This window comes from Geospiza fortis, unplaced genomic scaffold, assembly GCF_000277835.1.
Source record: "Geospiza fortis unplaced genomic scaffold, GeoFor_1.0 scaffold88, whole genome shotgun sequence".
Taxonomy (NCBI): Eukaryota; Metazoa; Chordata; class Aves; order Passeriformes; family Thraupidae; genus Geospiza; species Geospiza fortis.
This window is the reverse complement of record NW_005054434.1, coordinates 1,392,422-1,408,656: the sequence shown is the minus strand read 5'-3', so window position 1 is coordinate 1,408,656 and position 16,235 is coordinate 1,392,422. Positions and strand designations below refer to the sequence as shown.

General features: G+C 39.9%; 1 protein-coding gene across 1 annotated transcript in view; it reads left to right on the top strand.

The window, feature by feature from the left end:
- Positions 1-13,058, top strand: part of CNIH3 (cornichon family AMPA receptor auxiliary protein 3) — a 27,280-nt gene extending 14,222 nt beyond the window's left edge. The window contains exons 4-6 of the mRNA XM_031061957.1: positions 7,689-7,801; positions 10,223-10,366; positions 12,054-13,058. Of these exons, the coding sequence (XP_030917817.1) occupies positions 7,689-7,801; positions 10,223-10,366; positions 12,054-12,081 (285 nt within the window). The 3' untranslated portion in view covers positions 12,082-13,058. The remainder of the gene's footprint in view (positions 1-7,688; positions 7,802-10,222; positions 10,367-12,053) is intronic.
- Positions 13,059-16,235: the final 3,177 nt, after the last annotated feature.

Sequence of the window (16,235 nt, the reverse complement as noted above, 5' to 3'; positions counted from 1 at the left end):
TCTTTCCCTCTTTTAACTCTTTTCTGCCTACTTATTTGTTATCTATGAAGTGTGGAATGGGATAAAATTGGGCATTCCCTATTCAGTTAGTCTTTTGGGCACCCACATAGTTTGAATTTCATCAGAAAGGATGGAACTTGGCACAGAAGCTATTTTGCAGAACTGATAATAGAATTGGGATCAAAGAGCTGGCAGTATTTATATTTTGTACACAAATTATCCCATAAATTTTGCTTGACTAGAGATAGTACATCTCTTCTTCACACTTTCTGTTTTATTTTAAAGAGGTTGTATTCATATGTACTAAAAAAAGTATTACTATTGCAGTAAAAATACTGAATATAATCCCTTTTGTCCTTTCTTTCGATACAGTATCATATCTGGAAAGAAAGTCCTTAAAATAGGACTAAAGAACTGAGAGGAAGTGTAGTATTTCTGGCAGGCAATTCATTCACTACTGACACTCATTGATTAAGTGAATTGTGCCAACACTATTTTTAGTCAATTTTACAAGTTCCTGAATTCAGCACTTTTGAAAAGTTAGAACATAACAATTGTTATTTTTAGCAATAATTGCCTAAGGATGTCTGTGTGCTTACCTAGGGATAATGAGAAGATAGATCCTGCTGTGTCTGCCAGGTGCTCATAGCAGGGGGAGCTTGTAATGGGAGAAGTTAGGAAAACTATTGCAAGAGTGAAGAGTTCAAACTTGTGACTCAGTCACAGTTTGGTCCTTATTCCTCTTCTGCTCCAGGGGGGAAGTAGGATTTGCCAGAGTGATGCCTGATGAAAACTGGAATATCCTTTGAAGGGAGATATTCACAGTGTTGCTACTCATGAAAATATTTCTGTATGAAACTATTTCAGCTTAACTAACTATATTTTGCTACTAATCTCATCTCTAAGTGTTTAGTCAATAATCAAAGTGCCAAACAAAGTGTCACTCTGTAACTGATGACCTCTTGCTCTACAATTCAGCTTCTCCCAGTCCTCTTCTAGAGGGTTTGTAAACATAAGTCCTTGCAGTGGGAGAACATCGCAAGTAACAGTGGAATAAGCTGAAGATGCAGCAAAAATGTAGATGAGTAATCTTGTCTGTGCTGTCCTCCTGAGAGCAGTGTACTTCTCAGCCACTTGGGGTGATGCAATTTATGCATCTGTTCCTCAGAGCTGTGTTGAAATATTGGCAGCATTTGACTTGCTAATGGCCTATATTTGCTCTAATTCAGTATGCAATAAAGTAAGTATTTGCATTTTAATAAAATGAAGGAAGTTAAACCAGAGGTCACTGTTATGTTTGGCAGAATGTTCAGTGTGGCTTTAAGTTGGGATCACACCCTATAAAGCCACTGTGCAATTACAAAAAGCAGTATAATTCCTGAATGTAGAGCACAATGATTCCACCCCATACCTGTTTATGGATGCAGAGTTTTTTTCTGCTGAGAGTTAAATGTCCCGCCTTGCATCTCAGTGCTGGTGTTTTCTATAGAGCTGTTGTAGTGCCAGGGAGGGAAATGTCTTGGCCACGTCTGCACTGCACCAAATCTGCTTCCTGGGACTGCCGCTCTTCACACACCCGATGTGGAAACAGCCCTTTAGCGAACACTTCATTTCCAGCATTTATGGAAGTGTCAATCTTGGGCAGACCCCCAGGAGAAGGCCTGAGGGCCTTTCCTGAGCCCTGCAGATGGCTGAACTTCATTTTGATCATCCCTGAGGTTTGTGCATTCATAGCCCTGCCTGTGAACCGGGGGTTGGTTTTGTAGCTCCTAACGAGCAGCTGCTGTGCTAATTGCCGTTCTCCCCACTTTTGGGGGAGCAGACAAAGGCGGCAGGAGCTCTTGGAGCAGCCCAGCTGCAGGGTGTCCTGGCTGCTTGTGCCTGAAATACCAAAGTGAGGTAGGGCAAGGAGAGGTTTATTACCCTGTTTTCTGCCAGCACTGTGGAAATCAGAGGAGTTGGCGCTCCGGGGTTGCTAACCCAGCTTCTGTTGCTGGTTCGGAATTAGCGTTAGAAAAAGGAAGGTCATAAAGATGTCTCCTGATCCCTGCTGAGTGGAAAAGAACAGTTTGCAGAGGAGATGCACTTGTAAGATCACAGCACATCTGCCCTAATGACATGCCTGCCAAGGATGGGGCACTTCTTGGATTGTGCTGGTGCCCTGCAGACCTTTCAGTCTTTTTTTAAATCCGTTTCATAACCTTTTTACCTGTTGTCTGCTGTGACCTTCCACGGGCTCTGCAATACCAAAAATATTTATGGATACTCCTGTGTGTCCTGTAAAGACCTGATTCTCATCTTTCACTCCTGTTAAAGTTATTACTGGTCTTAAAAAAAAGCTTAAATATTCTAGTCAGAAACTAGCTCCAGTGGAATATATAGAATTGAATAGAATTATCCCCATGTTGCAGAAGAGAGAGAGAGACAATGAGAAGTGAAATGATAGGCCTAAATATAAATGTGTTTAGTAGCTGAGATGGAAAGAGCATCCAGAAATCTTGTCTTTTAATATTAGATCTTGTACTCTGTCACAGATGGATAAGGAGTGAGAATAGTAATTAGGCTCTTTGTGTTACTCATTTCATTGTCTGGTGTTTGTGCTGTGGAGTGACTTATGTTCACATCCACTTAAGAGAAATGTTTAAAGAAATTCCAATAGCTCTTTGGAATAATTAAATTACCTTCACAAAGCACTGGCTTTTTGCTGCTTTGTTTCATTGTGATCCTGAGCAGAGAGTAGAGGGGTGAAAACAGATATTATATCCCTTTTTTTTTTTAATTTGTGCTCTCAAACATTTTGTTTGTAACATTAAGTCTTGCATGTGTGTGCTGCTCCTCTCCCCCAGATAAAATGTAAAGCTGCATACATGAATTTAGTATGTTCAACTGCATGTTGTCCTTTTGATGATCTGGAATCCATTTCCCAAGTCTTTTCTTCTGAACTGCATGCACAAATCTACCTACCAAACCTCTAAATACTTCTAGAGGTTTGCATAACATGGTTTTGAATTACTTAAAATGGTTTTGTTACACGTTTGTGTTATAACAATTTGATGCTACTGAATTAGCAACTAGCAAACAGTCTGTAGAGACACAAGCAAGTGTGGATTTTAACAGGAGAATTGAAATAAATTGGACCTGAATATTTGGACAGAAAACCTTAGTATATTTACTGTGACAGTATTGTATTGGCTCTAGGGCAGCCTTTCAGAAGAGTTTTTGGAAGTCAAGTAGCCCAAATCATTTAAAGTAGATTAGAAGGTTACACTAGAAAAGTGGGAAGACTTCTTGTATTTCAAGAGTAAAATTTAGTGTTTCGTCTGTTTGATCAGAGCAAGCAGTATGTTTAAAACTGTTAGAATTATTAAGATGTATGGTCTGTGTATTTAAATTACACATAGTTGACCCTTCTTCTTTGGTTTGTGCAGCAGCAGGAGGAAACAGATGATTTGTTTCAGAGTATGTACATTCCACATACACACACAGTCTGGGCTAAGGCACATGCTGCTACTATTTTTTTGTGTGGTTTTGCTTTCTTTTTTTCCCTTTCTTGCACTACACTTCTGATTTTTCTGGTCTGTGCTGTTCAGTTAGGGGAATTTTGGAGTCATTAAATAATCTCCCTTTGATCTCACAGTGTCTTTAACTCAGCTGACACTCCCCAGTAACCCAGGTTAGCTCTGGCAGGCTCTGTAGGGATGGGCTTTAAAGTGCTATTGAAATAACTCCCGTGTCCTGAAAACCTTGGGTACACCTCCACCCCCTCTTTCCCCTGCTATTGATGAGGACTGATTCTGTCAGCTTTTTTGAGGGATGTGGTGGAAAAAAGCAGCAAATGAGCCCCATAGTGACAAGCTGCAGCCCTCCTCTAGTGCAGGCAGATGCAATAGCAATAACCACGCAATAAAGCAGTGTGCACTTAGATCAGACCTCATCTGGGGCCTGTGATTCCACACATGCATGATGCTTGAAATTTTCTGTTGCTTTCAGGTGGATGGAAAGGGGCTGGTGTGATTTTAAGGCGAACAACTTGTTTGAACTGGGGTAATCACCAGAAGGAGATTCAACCCCCACTTCTCTGCAGGATTTTCCTGCCATCTGTAGGAGGAGAAGGCAGGCATTAAGAGAGGAAGTTTTTTCAGCCTCTAACAGTGTAATGAAGAGTCTCAGAAGCTCTGGTAGGGTAGAGAGTGTAATGGCTGGCAATTTCTGGGTACAGTGTAAAATCTGTGGTTCGGTGTGGAGGTTGACAGGCACAGATGGAGACTGATGGAGACTCTTGGGTGTTTTGGGGACGGAACAGCAATTCTGTGAGAATTATTATTATTAGTGTGGAGCACTCAGGAGCATTGGTCTAAGCAAAGTGCTGGAAAGAAGCATCTTGACAATTCAGTGTCTTAAGAGTGAGAAAACTGTTTGAGATTTGTGAAATTTAATAGCACTGATGAAGGGATATTATTATTCCTGCCATAATATCTTCCCAGTTCTGTTTTCTATGAGGTATTTTATGGGCCCTGTTCACTGGTGAGACAAACTGTAAGAGTCATTCCATGTAAAAATGATACAGTGTCCTGTAAAATCAAAATTACATTTGAGAAGGAGGTATCCATCTGTAATAAACAGAATAAGGAGGAAAGATACAAACAGAAAAAGACAGGTTTATCTTTTGTGTAAGAACAACAGAACAGATTTAGGAAATGGGAAACAGAATAACTTCATTTAGGACTGAGCTTCTCTAAAGAGGTCTTTGTATTCCTATAAACAGAAAGAAGCTGCTGATAGGTGCTTAAATTCAGTGCTTTTTTCCTGCTGTTTAGTTCAGCCAAACCTAGGTGTCTGTCCATAGCAAAACCTGCTTTATTTTCTATGGAATTACAGAAGGATCAATCTCCATGTGCAGTGTGTGTGTACTACTTCATATGAGAATGAATTCTTGTGGTGAGATGGTAATGAGCATGATACCCACCTAAGGTTTTACATTTTAAATGTGAGTGATAAATTGTGAATCAGGGTTTACTGATGTGGACATTTACTTAACTATACAGTTATATCAGAACAAAACTAACAAAGTTACAGTGGTTTCTTTTTCCCTTGCTTATGTTGTAGCAAAAGGCATTTCTGATTAGCAGCTTTTTTTTTTTTTTTTTTTTTTTTTTTTTTTTTTTTTTGTGTAGAAGCTGACTTCCTTTTCAGGCTTTCCTGTGGTTTTCCACAGTGAAATATCAGCCATCTGAATTTCTGGTGGTAAATTTGTGGTGCTATTTGAGTTTGGGCCTCAAAGTGACCAAGTTGCCTCCCTTAAGAGTTGTGCTGCTATGCCAGTTTCTCCTTCTCCGCCATGTTTCATAACCATCACAAGCTTTATCTTGAGCTGTGTCAGAAAGCAGAGGTCGTTATTTGAATCGGGATGTTCCTGGTTCAAAATAGAAGTGTACTATTTATATCCTAACATGTTTACCATCTGACAGCTTCCTATGCTCTCACAGGAATGAATTAAAGACATTGGTTTAGTTCCTGTTGCAGTTATCTGTATCACTGAAGTTGCTTTTCAGTTGAGTACCTCAGCAGGAGCTACAAGGATTGACTGCTGCTTGTTTCTCAGCCAGCTTTCTTCTCTCCAGGAGCTGAATCCCACGTTTGCTAAAGTTGATTTCAAGTTTTCATTGTTTTCAGAGGATATAGTGTCAAATTGTAGGATGATTCTTAGAGTCAGGAACTGAGGCAGTGTTTTATTTTAGTTATTTACTTGACCTCATAAGCCTTGCTGTTAGTTAGTGCCTTTCTATACTTATGCTTCCAAGTCTCTCACCTCCTTTTAGATTTGGTCTCTGAAGTACATCAGCTGAATGTAACTGGCTTTGCAGGCTGGGCTTTGTTTGCTTCTTTGCAGGAATTCTCTCCAGAAAAACTGATTAGCAATGATCCCTACTTATTTATGTCTACAGGAAAATACCACTCCAAGAAAAGGTTGAAGAGACATCAATGACCCTTTTACTGTTCTACCAAAAGTATAGATAGATTTAATTTACACCAGAAATTGTGACTGGAAAGTGAGCCTACTTCTGAGAGTCCTCAGCTTCCTTTGCTTCCTTTCTAATTTCACTGCAGATTTTTGGTTTGTTTTTCAAGCTCTGCATAAATATTCACCGTGGGTTTCCTTCCCTGTTATTACCAGCCAGCCCACTGATCAGGCACCAGGGTTGCAGTCTAGCTAAGTTTGTGTATTGTGTTGGAAACAGCAATCAAATATGTGAAAATGAATGTAATATGCTTTTGAGTGTTGTGATGTTCAGTGGGCAGATGTACATCATGAAGACCTTTCTTGTCTACAATTTGTTATGAAGATGAATCATTCTTTGGGGAAAGGTTATAGTCATGTTGTAAATCACATTCTCAAACTGAAAAAAAAAAAAAGATCCAGCAGTGATAAATAAGTACCATCTGGAATCTGAAGTATATAATTGTATTATGATTTCTCATCCACATAAAATAAGCCCTTGAGAATGTTTAAGTTGAAGGCACAGTAACGGAGATGCCCAAATCTGTTAAGTTCTTCAAGTGCTGAAGTGAAATGCATTAGAACAGTATGTGCCATGTAAGGTGGAAAGACTCCTAGAGCCAAGATGATGGAATTCCTTGCAGCACAGCTCTATATGGGAGTAGTTATTTGGGAAAACTGTGTAGTAAATTTTACCTTGTTTTTTTAAAAAAAATAGGGCTCACTTTAATTATTTGACATATGATAATGAATTGTCATCAAAAAAAGCCCCCAAATGCTTTTTGTGATTTGATTTTGGTTGATGTATCTCCAAGATGAAGCAGTGGATGCAGATGAGTTTTGCATGAGTTTGTCTAGTTTTGAGAAATATGCACTGCTGGAAATTAGTCTTTTCTGTGACTTGAAGAAAAGAAACAGAGATTTCTGAGAAAAGACATGGGAAGAAAACAAGAGAAGAAAGACAGCTAAGAAATGAGAAAGCAGTGAAGAAAGCAAAGTGCCTTTTGAAATAACTACTCTGAATCAACATCACATACATTTCTGCTTCTGCCAGCTGCCCACTCATTTTCTCTTTTAATAGAAAGAATCGTCATGGTTCTGAAACAACGAGTGTAGGGAGCCTTGGATTTTCTTAGGAAGTGAGTTTCCTGTCTTAGTGGGTTTGTGCTTGCAAGACTGACTTGCTAATGGATTTGATCTCTTTATGGTGTATATAACATATCAAAATGGTAGAAGCAGCACTTTGTTTTTCCAGAGACACTGCTCCAATGTAGGAGCAAAACTTCAGGAATAGCCTTGTTTCCTTTCTGAATGCTTCAGTAATAAAACTTCATTCTTCGAAAACTCTTTTACTGGCATTCATTTAGTCTCAAAATGCTTTTGTGAGGGAGGCATTAATATCATGTACGTTTTGTAGACATAGATCTGGAACACCAGATGAGACAGTAAGTGATTTGTCCCACGTCTTGGAGTACAAACTTGGGTAGAGCCTTTACAAACGTGGCCCCGGGTCCTGTGCTCCTTGCTCAAAGCCACGCTCTCTGCCAGTTGAGGTGTGTCTAGGGACAGACACACAGGACACTTGCAAGACTTGCAGAGTTGATTTGTTTCTGAAAAACTACCTAGGTGACTAAAATCAAAGAGGTGTTTGTTTTACTGACTTCTGTTCTTTCTGCTCCTTTCCTTTTAGCTGGTGCTGCCGGAGTACTCCATCCACAGTCTTTTCTGCATCATGTTTTTATGTGCTCAGGAGTGGCTCACGCTGGGGCTAAATGTTCCTTTGCTTTTTTATCACTTATGGAGGTAAGCCCTTCTTTTATATGCTGGCTGCTTGTTAGCCTTGCTAGTCAGCTCAGCCCACATGCAGGTTTTGTGAACAATGAAGGACAGTGATAGGGGTGGAGATGAGCATCTCTTGCCTAGAGGCTCTTGCCTATAAGCCACTGAAACTTACATTTCCAGAGAAAAAGGATTTTTTTTCATGATTTAGAATAGCTGAGGAAAACATATGATAATACAATGTGGCTTTCAGTTACTTGGATGAATATTCTGAAGGGTGTCAGGATGCACTCATCACAAGTGAAAACATGGAAGTGAAATAGGCTGGAATGTGAATGTGGAGCTTAGTGAAGCTCTAAATACTTCACAGATGTGGAGTTGCAAGACAGTTCATATCTGAAAGAGTTTGGACCTCTTCATTCAGCCCTAGCAAGGAAACCTTTCCATTGTAGTTGTGAAACAGACTGGGAAGGTTGACAGATTTTTGTGTCTCATCCTCTTTGGCAGCTTTTGGATATTTTTTTTTCAGTGTAAAGTAAGTTTTTTCTTTCTGTACAGTAGGGAATTTCTGTTCTGCAAGGGAATCCTCTTTTAGAGACTCATGGAGTAGGGATTGGAGTAGATGAAGAGCTGTTTCTTCACACTGCCCATATGAAGAAGTGGGGAGTTCCCACTCTGGACCTCTAAATTGTGTTTATATTCACTGAGGGGCTTCCAGAACTTATCACATAAGACCTGCTGTTGTTTTCCAGGCAGGCAATGCAGCTGCTGCTGCTGCATCTCCCTCTGCATTCTAGTGGAGGATCAGCCTTCTGTTGCTTCTGAAAATAACCAAGAGACATCAGTTTTTGTGATTGTCAGTCTGGAGACTTCCCTAGTTCTGCATTTTCACAATGTTTGTAAAAGCACAGATGATTTTTGTCTATCAGGGTCTCTTTGTGTTACAAAGGTACATATGGTAGCAGAAGAATAATTCTGTAAAGAAGTCAAAATCATCATCTCAACCAGGAACTAAAAGGCAGTAGCTTTTTTACTTTTCTTTTCTGCAAAAGCTTGGTGGTAATGCAGAGTCATATGATCAAGTGTATTATTCAGAAATTAGAGTGCCAGTATAGTTCTCAGAAAGCTAAATTAGATGAGCTACAAGTGCTTTTCTCTCTATTGTTCTGCTGCAATGAAAATGATAATGTTTTATGCTGCTCTTTTGCTAAGGGTTAACAACCCTTAGTGTGACAATGAGACTCATTAAAAAAATTTCTAAAAACAACTTTTTTCTTTCCAAAGGGAAAATGGTCAGATTCTATGTAATGATATCAACCTTTGGAGAAAACTTCTAATTTTTTTTTTTCTATGATTCTTCATATGCTTTGCTATAGATACTGCATAATTACTCCTGCTTTAACCACAGGCAGGTTTGGGTTCATTGTGTAAAGTTCTGCACAGAACCATGGGAAGACACTGTGTAATATCTTCATCCAAATTGAGAGAATTAAGCAAAATTCCACCTGTGGCTGTCCATAAAAGAACTTGCAATCTTATTAGAGGTTGTAAGTGGATGTGACTAACATTGGAAGGGAGAAAGGCAAAGTTACTTTGAGAACATCTCCTTTGAAAGTTTGCTGCTGGTCGCTTGCTTGGTGTTTTTATATCTTCCTGTCTGTCTATCCATCTGTAAGCAATCAGCAATCTTCTGCTTACTTTGTCAAAGCAGCAGAAATAATAATATTTCCTCTGATTTGTGCTGATCTTTGTTGAGGACTTCTCTTTTTTTTGTTTTTGCTTTTGCTTTTTACTGCAAACTACCTGAGACAAAAGCTCCTTTGCCAAAAAAAGTTCTTCTGTCATGATTTTCTCACTCAGTCATTGCTGAGAATCATTAGAAATTTGTCCTGTGTAAGAAGAAAAATATTTTTTGAAGAAAATTATTTGGGTGATAAATTCTTAAGCAGTGCCACATGTAGAAAACATTGGTCAGCCACTTCTTATATTGCTCCATATTGGCTTTTTTCCTTTTCAGAGTTGGAGGAACTTAGCTACCAGCTGGTTGGGACTGTCACCTTTCATCATGTCTGAAATCAGTTGTGTAGGTGCAGTAAAAGACCCATAATTCTTCCTCTTCTCTGTGATCACAAACCACCATATATTGTCACTCACAATGTGTGAGTTATGAGTGGATAAGCCAGAAATAACTCTGTAGGAAGGGGAAATGTTTTGATCTGAAGAATTAATAGACCGCAGAAAATCCACATCCATTAATTGCTTGGTTCTGTAAGAAAGGAGTGCTTAGACTAGCATCCTGATTTTTACAATGTCTGGAAATAGAGACTTGGCAAAGAAAGGGGAGTTCCTGCGATGTCATGGAAGATGGTAGTCAGGTGTGTGTCTGCACATACTTAATACAGATTACTAGAGAATCATTCCAGGTGTCTTCTCCTGCTCTTTCAGGTATTTTCGTTGCCCAGCAGACAGCTCAGAGCTGGCCTATGATCCACCTGCAGTCATGAACGCAGACACCTTGAGTTACTGCCAGAAAGAGGCCTGGTGTAAGCTGGCCTTCTACCTCCTTTCCTTCTTCTACTATCTCTACTGGTGAGTCTGGCCATTCCACTAAGAGAACAGTAGCTGCTTTTCATTTCATTTGTGGAATCGCATTTAGGAATGAGTGGAACCAGTTGGAAAATTTCCTTAGTCTCATAAAAGGTTGCTTCTGCTGTTGATTGAGGGAAGCACTCCTGCTGACTGCTGGCACTTCAGTACAGAATATTTAGTGTTTACCTAAGGCCTGAGCCAGGTCCCAGCACCAACCAAAGGAAATAACCTTTGCTTCTCTGTATGATCTTTTGGGATGGTAAAATTGTGAATGTTGGGCTAATGGCATTACGTCAAATAAAAAACTAAAATTCCTTATGATTCAAGAGGATCATATGAAAAATACTATACCTTTGGTATAGTAATACTCAAGATGGTAAATAAATGGGTAGGTAGATGTTGGGTGGGAACATGGGATGCACCATGCCCCTAGTCATTCCTACAGGTTCCCTTTCATGACAGGGCAAAGCCTGTGCATGATCCAAACCCCTAAATAAAGTAAATTCATGGAGATATGCACACCAATTGGGCATTGTCCCCCTGCCCCTTTCAGCTGTCACATGTCCTCAGTGCACAGGCACAAATGCCCGGTGCAAAAATATGTCAGGATCATTTAAGGTAAGGCCTTGCCAGGATCCCAGTGTAATCACATCATAAAAACTACGGGACAACAAACTCTAACACATTTTAAATGGAGGTGATGCTGTAGCTGTCTATCTTCTACTCCTTCCTCCATGATGTATTTGCATGGAGTTGCCTCTTCAAGCCAGTCTTGCATGTAGTCATCCTTCTGCAAGGCAGAGGTGTGCTGGTGGAAGAAAAGTGTGTTTTTCTCCTCTGATTATTAGTGTCTGACCTGTTCTGCTGTTCACCACATCTTGAGGAGTCACTGCTGCACGTTGTTTTTTCTCAATATTCCTTTTAAATGCTATTGAGCTTTGTGGGAAAAAAGCATTTTTTAACTCCACGTTTTTGTGTTGGGATCAAAGTCAGCTCAGCAGTGTGGTGTAGCATTTCTCCTGAGACTTTACTGCTGTGCAGCTTCCTCTGAGCCCTTCAATCTAAAACATGGCCACCATCCAAAATCCACTGCCTGGTGCTAGATAAAATAGTATAAATTACAGACATTTTTTCAATGCTTTCCTGGGTATTGGCAGAATTAGAATTGCAGCAAAATGGAGCTGTGGCCATATATACTGTTTTCTCTGCTTTTCAGAGTTGCATTTAATATGTATGGATTCAGTCCAGCTGGTGGCTGCATTTTATGTTTCTTCTAGTGCACAGAGTTTTTTTCCAAAGGAATCAAAACAATGCAATTTCATGGAAAACCTTGCCTGCCCTGCCGAGAGTTGCTGGTTGAAGTTTGAAAGATCAAACACGCTAAAGCAAAATGGTTTTGTTTCTTTGCTGTTCAAATCCAGACATCAGACTGAGCTTTAAAAAGCTCAAACACAGCTTGTGGTGCAGTAGGATGTGGATAATGAATTTGTTATTTCTTGAGTGCCTTTTGATACCCATCTTGAATGCACCATAATTAAGATGCTTTAGAGAGATAGAAGGAATGCAAAGGAAAGCACAGGCCATTACAGCCAGACCTGAGGATCAGACAGCAAAGGGTCATAAAAATCAAAGTGCTCTGCATGCTTCAAAGGGATACTTTCATATTGTGTCTTTCTTTTACATTCAGCATGATCTACACTCTGGTGAGCTCTTAACTGAAAGATCATCACTAAGGACTGAAAACAACAAAGGCTGGAGGTGCAAGGATGAGTGAACCAAGGGATGCATGATTAAAAACAGCAAAGAGGAAGACCTTGAACCCAAGCAGTAAATATGGTACATGAAAGAGAGATCCAGCAAAGAGAAGCAGAATACCATGGGAGAATGGCTGAGTTAATTCTGTTTGTCTCCTGTTTCTCAATGTATTGCAGCAAATGATTTTCAAAACCCAAGCAAACAAAAAAAAAATTGCAACAATGTGGGCCAAATTATACAACTATTCACCTTTCCAGGGATAATGCTGCTTGGTTTGGTGGATTCATTAAAACTTTAATGCCTGTAGTTCCTGCTGTCTTCCAGGAAGCAACATTCCTTTTCTTAAGGACTATTCTGGACTGAGGAAGCACAGGACAAGATGATCTTACACAGAAAGAAGATCTGTACAGCATTCTGAAAACAAGCAGTGAGTGGACTTTGGATGGATATGTGACTGAGCTGCAGGGCTGTTCTCATGACACCAATCAAACAGGGATGTCAAGTCTCATGGAACTGCTTCACTGGTTTTGGTTTGTTGGGTTTTTTTTCCCCACCAAAACAAAATACCAAAAGAATTTGCAGTTTCAGTATTCTATATTCTAACTATGTGCTATTCCTGCAGATGAACATCCAATATATTTCTGTACTTCATTTGTGATGCACCAACACCATTCAGTGAGATGTAGAAATACATTGGGTTTAACCTAATCAGGCCAAGCACTTATCAGAATAGTGTTCCTCTGACTGAAAAAAAAACCCCAAACCAGGTAAAAGCTGCATATATTTAAAGAGGATTGTAACATAGCTATTATATTCATCACAATGCTGGATAGCAAATACTGGACCAGCTAATTGTGGTCTGTAATTCTGTTTTGCAGTTTTACTTCTGCTGTAAAATTTAAGCTGGAACAAATACACAAAATGTCTTTGTCTTTTATGAGGTTCCTATTGAAAGATGTTCAGTTTTTTATAATTTAAAGGTTTTAAAATTTTGTCATAGAATTCTCATTCGAATTCATTTATATGGGCTGCATATCTTTATACATATATATGTATATACAAATACATATCTACATAAATACTCACAATCTATTTACATTTTAGGTCCATCTGTTTGACAGGTCAAAGGCATCAAGTGTCCAGAACTGCTGCTAAATATATTTCAGTGCTGATCCAGGTGAACCCAGACTCATTCCCTCAAAGTCACTGGTGCTGTGGGTAGTAGCAAGGCTGTAAACTCGAGACTAACACCAGAGCCTTCACAGACACTGCTTAGCTCTTGCATAAGGTGGGTTTCTACCAGAGATTGGCAGAGAACAGTGTGGAGAGGCCCATCTGTCCCCTGGCTTGTTCACAGCTGGTGCTGTTAGCGGGATCTCACAGATCACCACCTTTGGTCTGGCTATTGAGGGCCAGCAGACTGATCCTGTACCAAGCTCTGAGGTGTTTCTAGGCTGGGCACAGCAGCTCATGCAGTCTCACCATGGCTGCTGAGTCATCCCATGTCTGGCATGTTCCCTGTGGAGCTGGAGTTACTGTGTGCCTGCAGTGCCAGGACTCACTCTGGTTTGGTCTGTGCAGTAGCAAAATTAAATCCTGTTAACCAGCAAAGCACAGTGGCTGCATGATAACTCTGCTCCTGGACCATGCCAGCTCCCAAATCCTACCTGGGTATTGCTTGGAATGGGGCTAGCTGGCCTGTGCAAGCATTATTCTGGGATCATTCTAACAATATTTATATGAAGTTGTCCCAAGGGCTGACATACTTTAATTTACAGTAGTTTGTTTTTATTGGATGCATTTTATGTTCGTACAATGTAGTATACCCAGTTCTAGAAGCATAAGGCTGCCAAATCAGATGTTGAGAAGCTGATTTGGACTCTGATGGTTCATAGGTTTGGATTGCACCCACCACAGAGGTGGCTGAACTGCTCTTGAAATCACACTGACTCTGCTGGCAATACAGATATGTTCTCTTGGAATGAGCCTGAGCTAAGGAACTTCACTGCACCATTACAGAGCTAACTGATGGAGCTCTGCTGCAGAGGAATAATTAATGCACAACCCATGAAAATGATGTTTGGCTGTAACTGAATTTCATCTCTGCATCCTGACTAAATCATCTAGTTCTACAGCAGTATAGGAACCAGATTCACAGGAACAAGTCACAGTGAATAACTTCTAGATGTCTTGCTACCTCATAAAACTTTCATCTCTGAGCTCTGAGCAGGTGACTGAATCGTTCCATGCATCTTCTAGGATTTCATGGGAGATGAAAAGAAATTACTTCAGGTTCCCTATATTCCAAATACATGCTTTCAAGTCAGTTTCATTGAAAGGCTTGGAATTTTGTGAGGTTGGATGGATAAAAGTATGATGGCTTCTTGCCTAATCCACACAGTTTTCAGATGCTGAGGTTCAGGGATGAGCTGGACTGGTAGGAGGTCAATTATTTTCCCGCAGGGCTGAGTAGAAGCTCTGTGAGTTTTTGTAACTGGCCTTGGGCTGTAATTCTTGACTTTGCACAAAAAGCAGTTGTTTATGTGGGTCTTCTGAATGTAGCCTCAGGGGACTTCAAGGACTGCAGTGGGTATGCTTGGTCATTTGAAAGAGGTTCTCTATTGCAGGCAACTTCATCAACACACTTACCAAGCTCCACTGGAAAGCAGAACACTTCATTTGGTCCTACTACTGCTTTGAGTGAGTGTTTCCAGGATTTCACTGCTCTGGTACTTGAATTTTTTTTTTTTTTTGCGTTTTCAGAATAAATTTATTCTTAGATAATTTATTCCACTTGCTTTTGAGCCAACATTAGCCTAAGTACGCTTTCTCTCATGCTGCTTAAGATTTCAATATATAGAGAAAGAAGTCCTTTTCACCCTCCATTCTGTTAAAAGTGAGCTGTCTCCTGTCCTCCCATAGAAAACTCTATTCTCCATGTCTTCTTTAAAGGGTTTCTCTGTTGTCTTTCCAGTCAAATTAATCTTTCTTAAGAGTGAATAATCACAGCTGTTCAGAGTATTCTGGAGAGTGTTTTACTCTAATTAGTCCTTGTTGTGAGTGGACAATGAAAGCTAACAGTCTCCGTTTTTTCCAATAATACTTATTCAAAAAAGTAATCACACAGCTCTCAATAGCATTTTGTGTCTCTTTGATATAAATCTTAAAGCTGATGGAAAAACTGATTATGTTCACTTTAATTGAATTTAGTCTGCAGAGCCAGGAGTTGGACTTGATGATTCTTGTGGGTCCCTTCCAGCTCAGGAGATTCTGTGATTCTGCTTTAACCAAAGCCAGGGAAGAATAGAAAAGAATACTGTGATCTTTGGTCACAAGGAAGTGTCTTGCCCACGTCACACTTTTGAGGGAGAAATAATCAGTGCTATCCTTTTTGTCTCCAGTTCCTCATTGTTGGTTAGCGGAGGCTGGAGATTTCCTCTGCAAGCCTCCTTTCTTCCTGTCTCTTTTCCCAGAGGGCTGAATGTCATTATTTAGGAGCAGAGTTCTCTTCTCTCACAGAGAGAAGAATCTTCTGGGATTTATTTGATGATAAATCCCAGAAGACACAAGAAAACACATCATCACCCTTTGCTCCTTCAGGAGCAGATGTGAAATGAACATGTTCTTAAATGAGTATTCATTTTCCTCAGCTCCACTATCTGTGAAGTGAAAGAGGTGATACATACCTTGTGAACTCTTCCCATACATGTTGTACTCTTTTTTTTTTTTCTTTTTCCAGTAACTGTTGAATCTGCTTAAAAGAAAAAGGTAAGAGGTGGAAAAAAATGGGAGAGGAGACTTGGATGAGCTGCTTACCAAAGAGGCATCTACACAGTGTGCTGGCCTTTAGCTGCCTGTTCCTGGAAGGGATGAAAGGCAAGGTCTCCTATTTATAGTCAGGTAATTGCAGTGATGCTGAATAAAATTGTTGCTGCTCTGACTGTTTCAGTTTCAAGTACAGCAAATCAGTGCTGATAGCAGAATGCTTCGCCTACAAATAATTAACTGTACTTAAGCTGTCAGAAATGTTTTTCCATCTGCTTCCTTGAGCCATATTCTTCCTTTTGCACTAAGCCCCTCGAAGAGAAAGAAAAAGTTCTTCAACCTACACCTT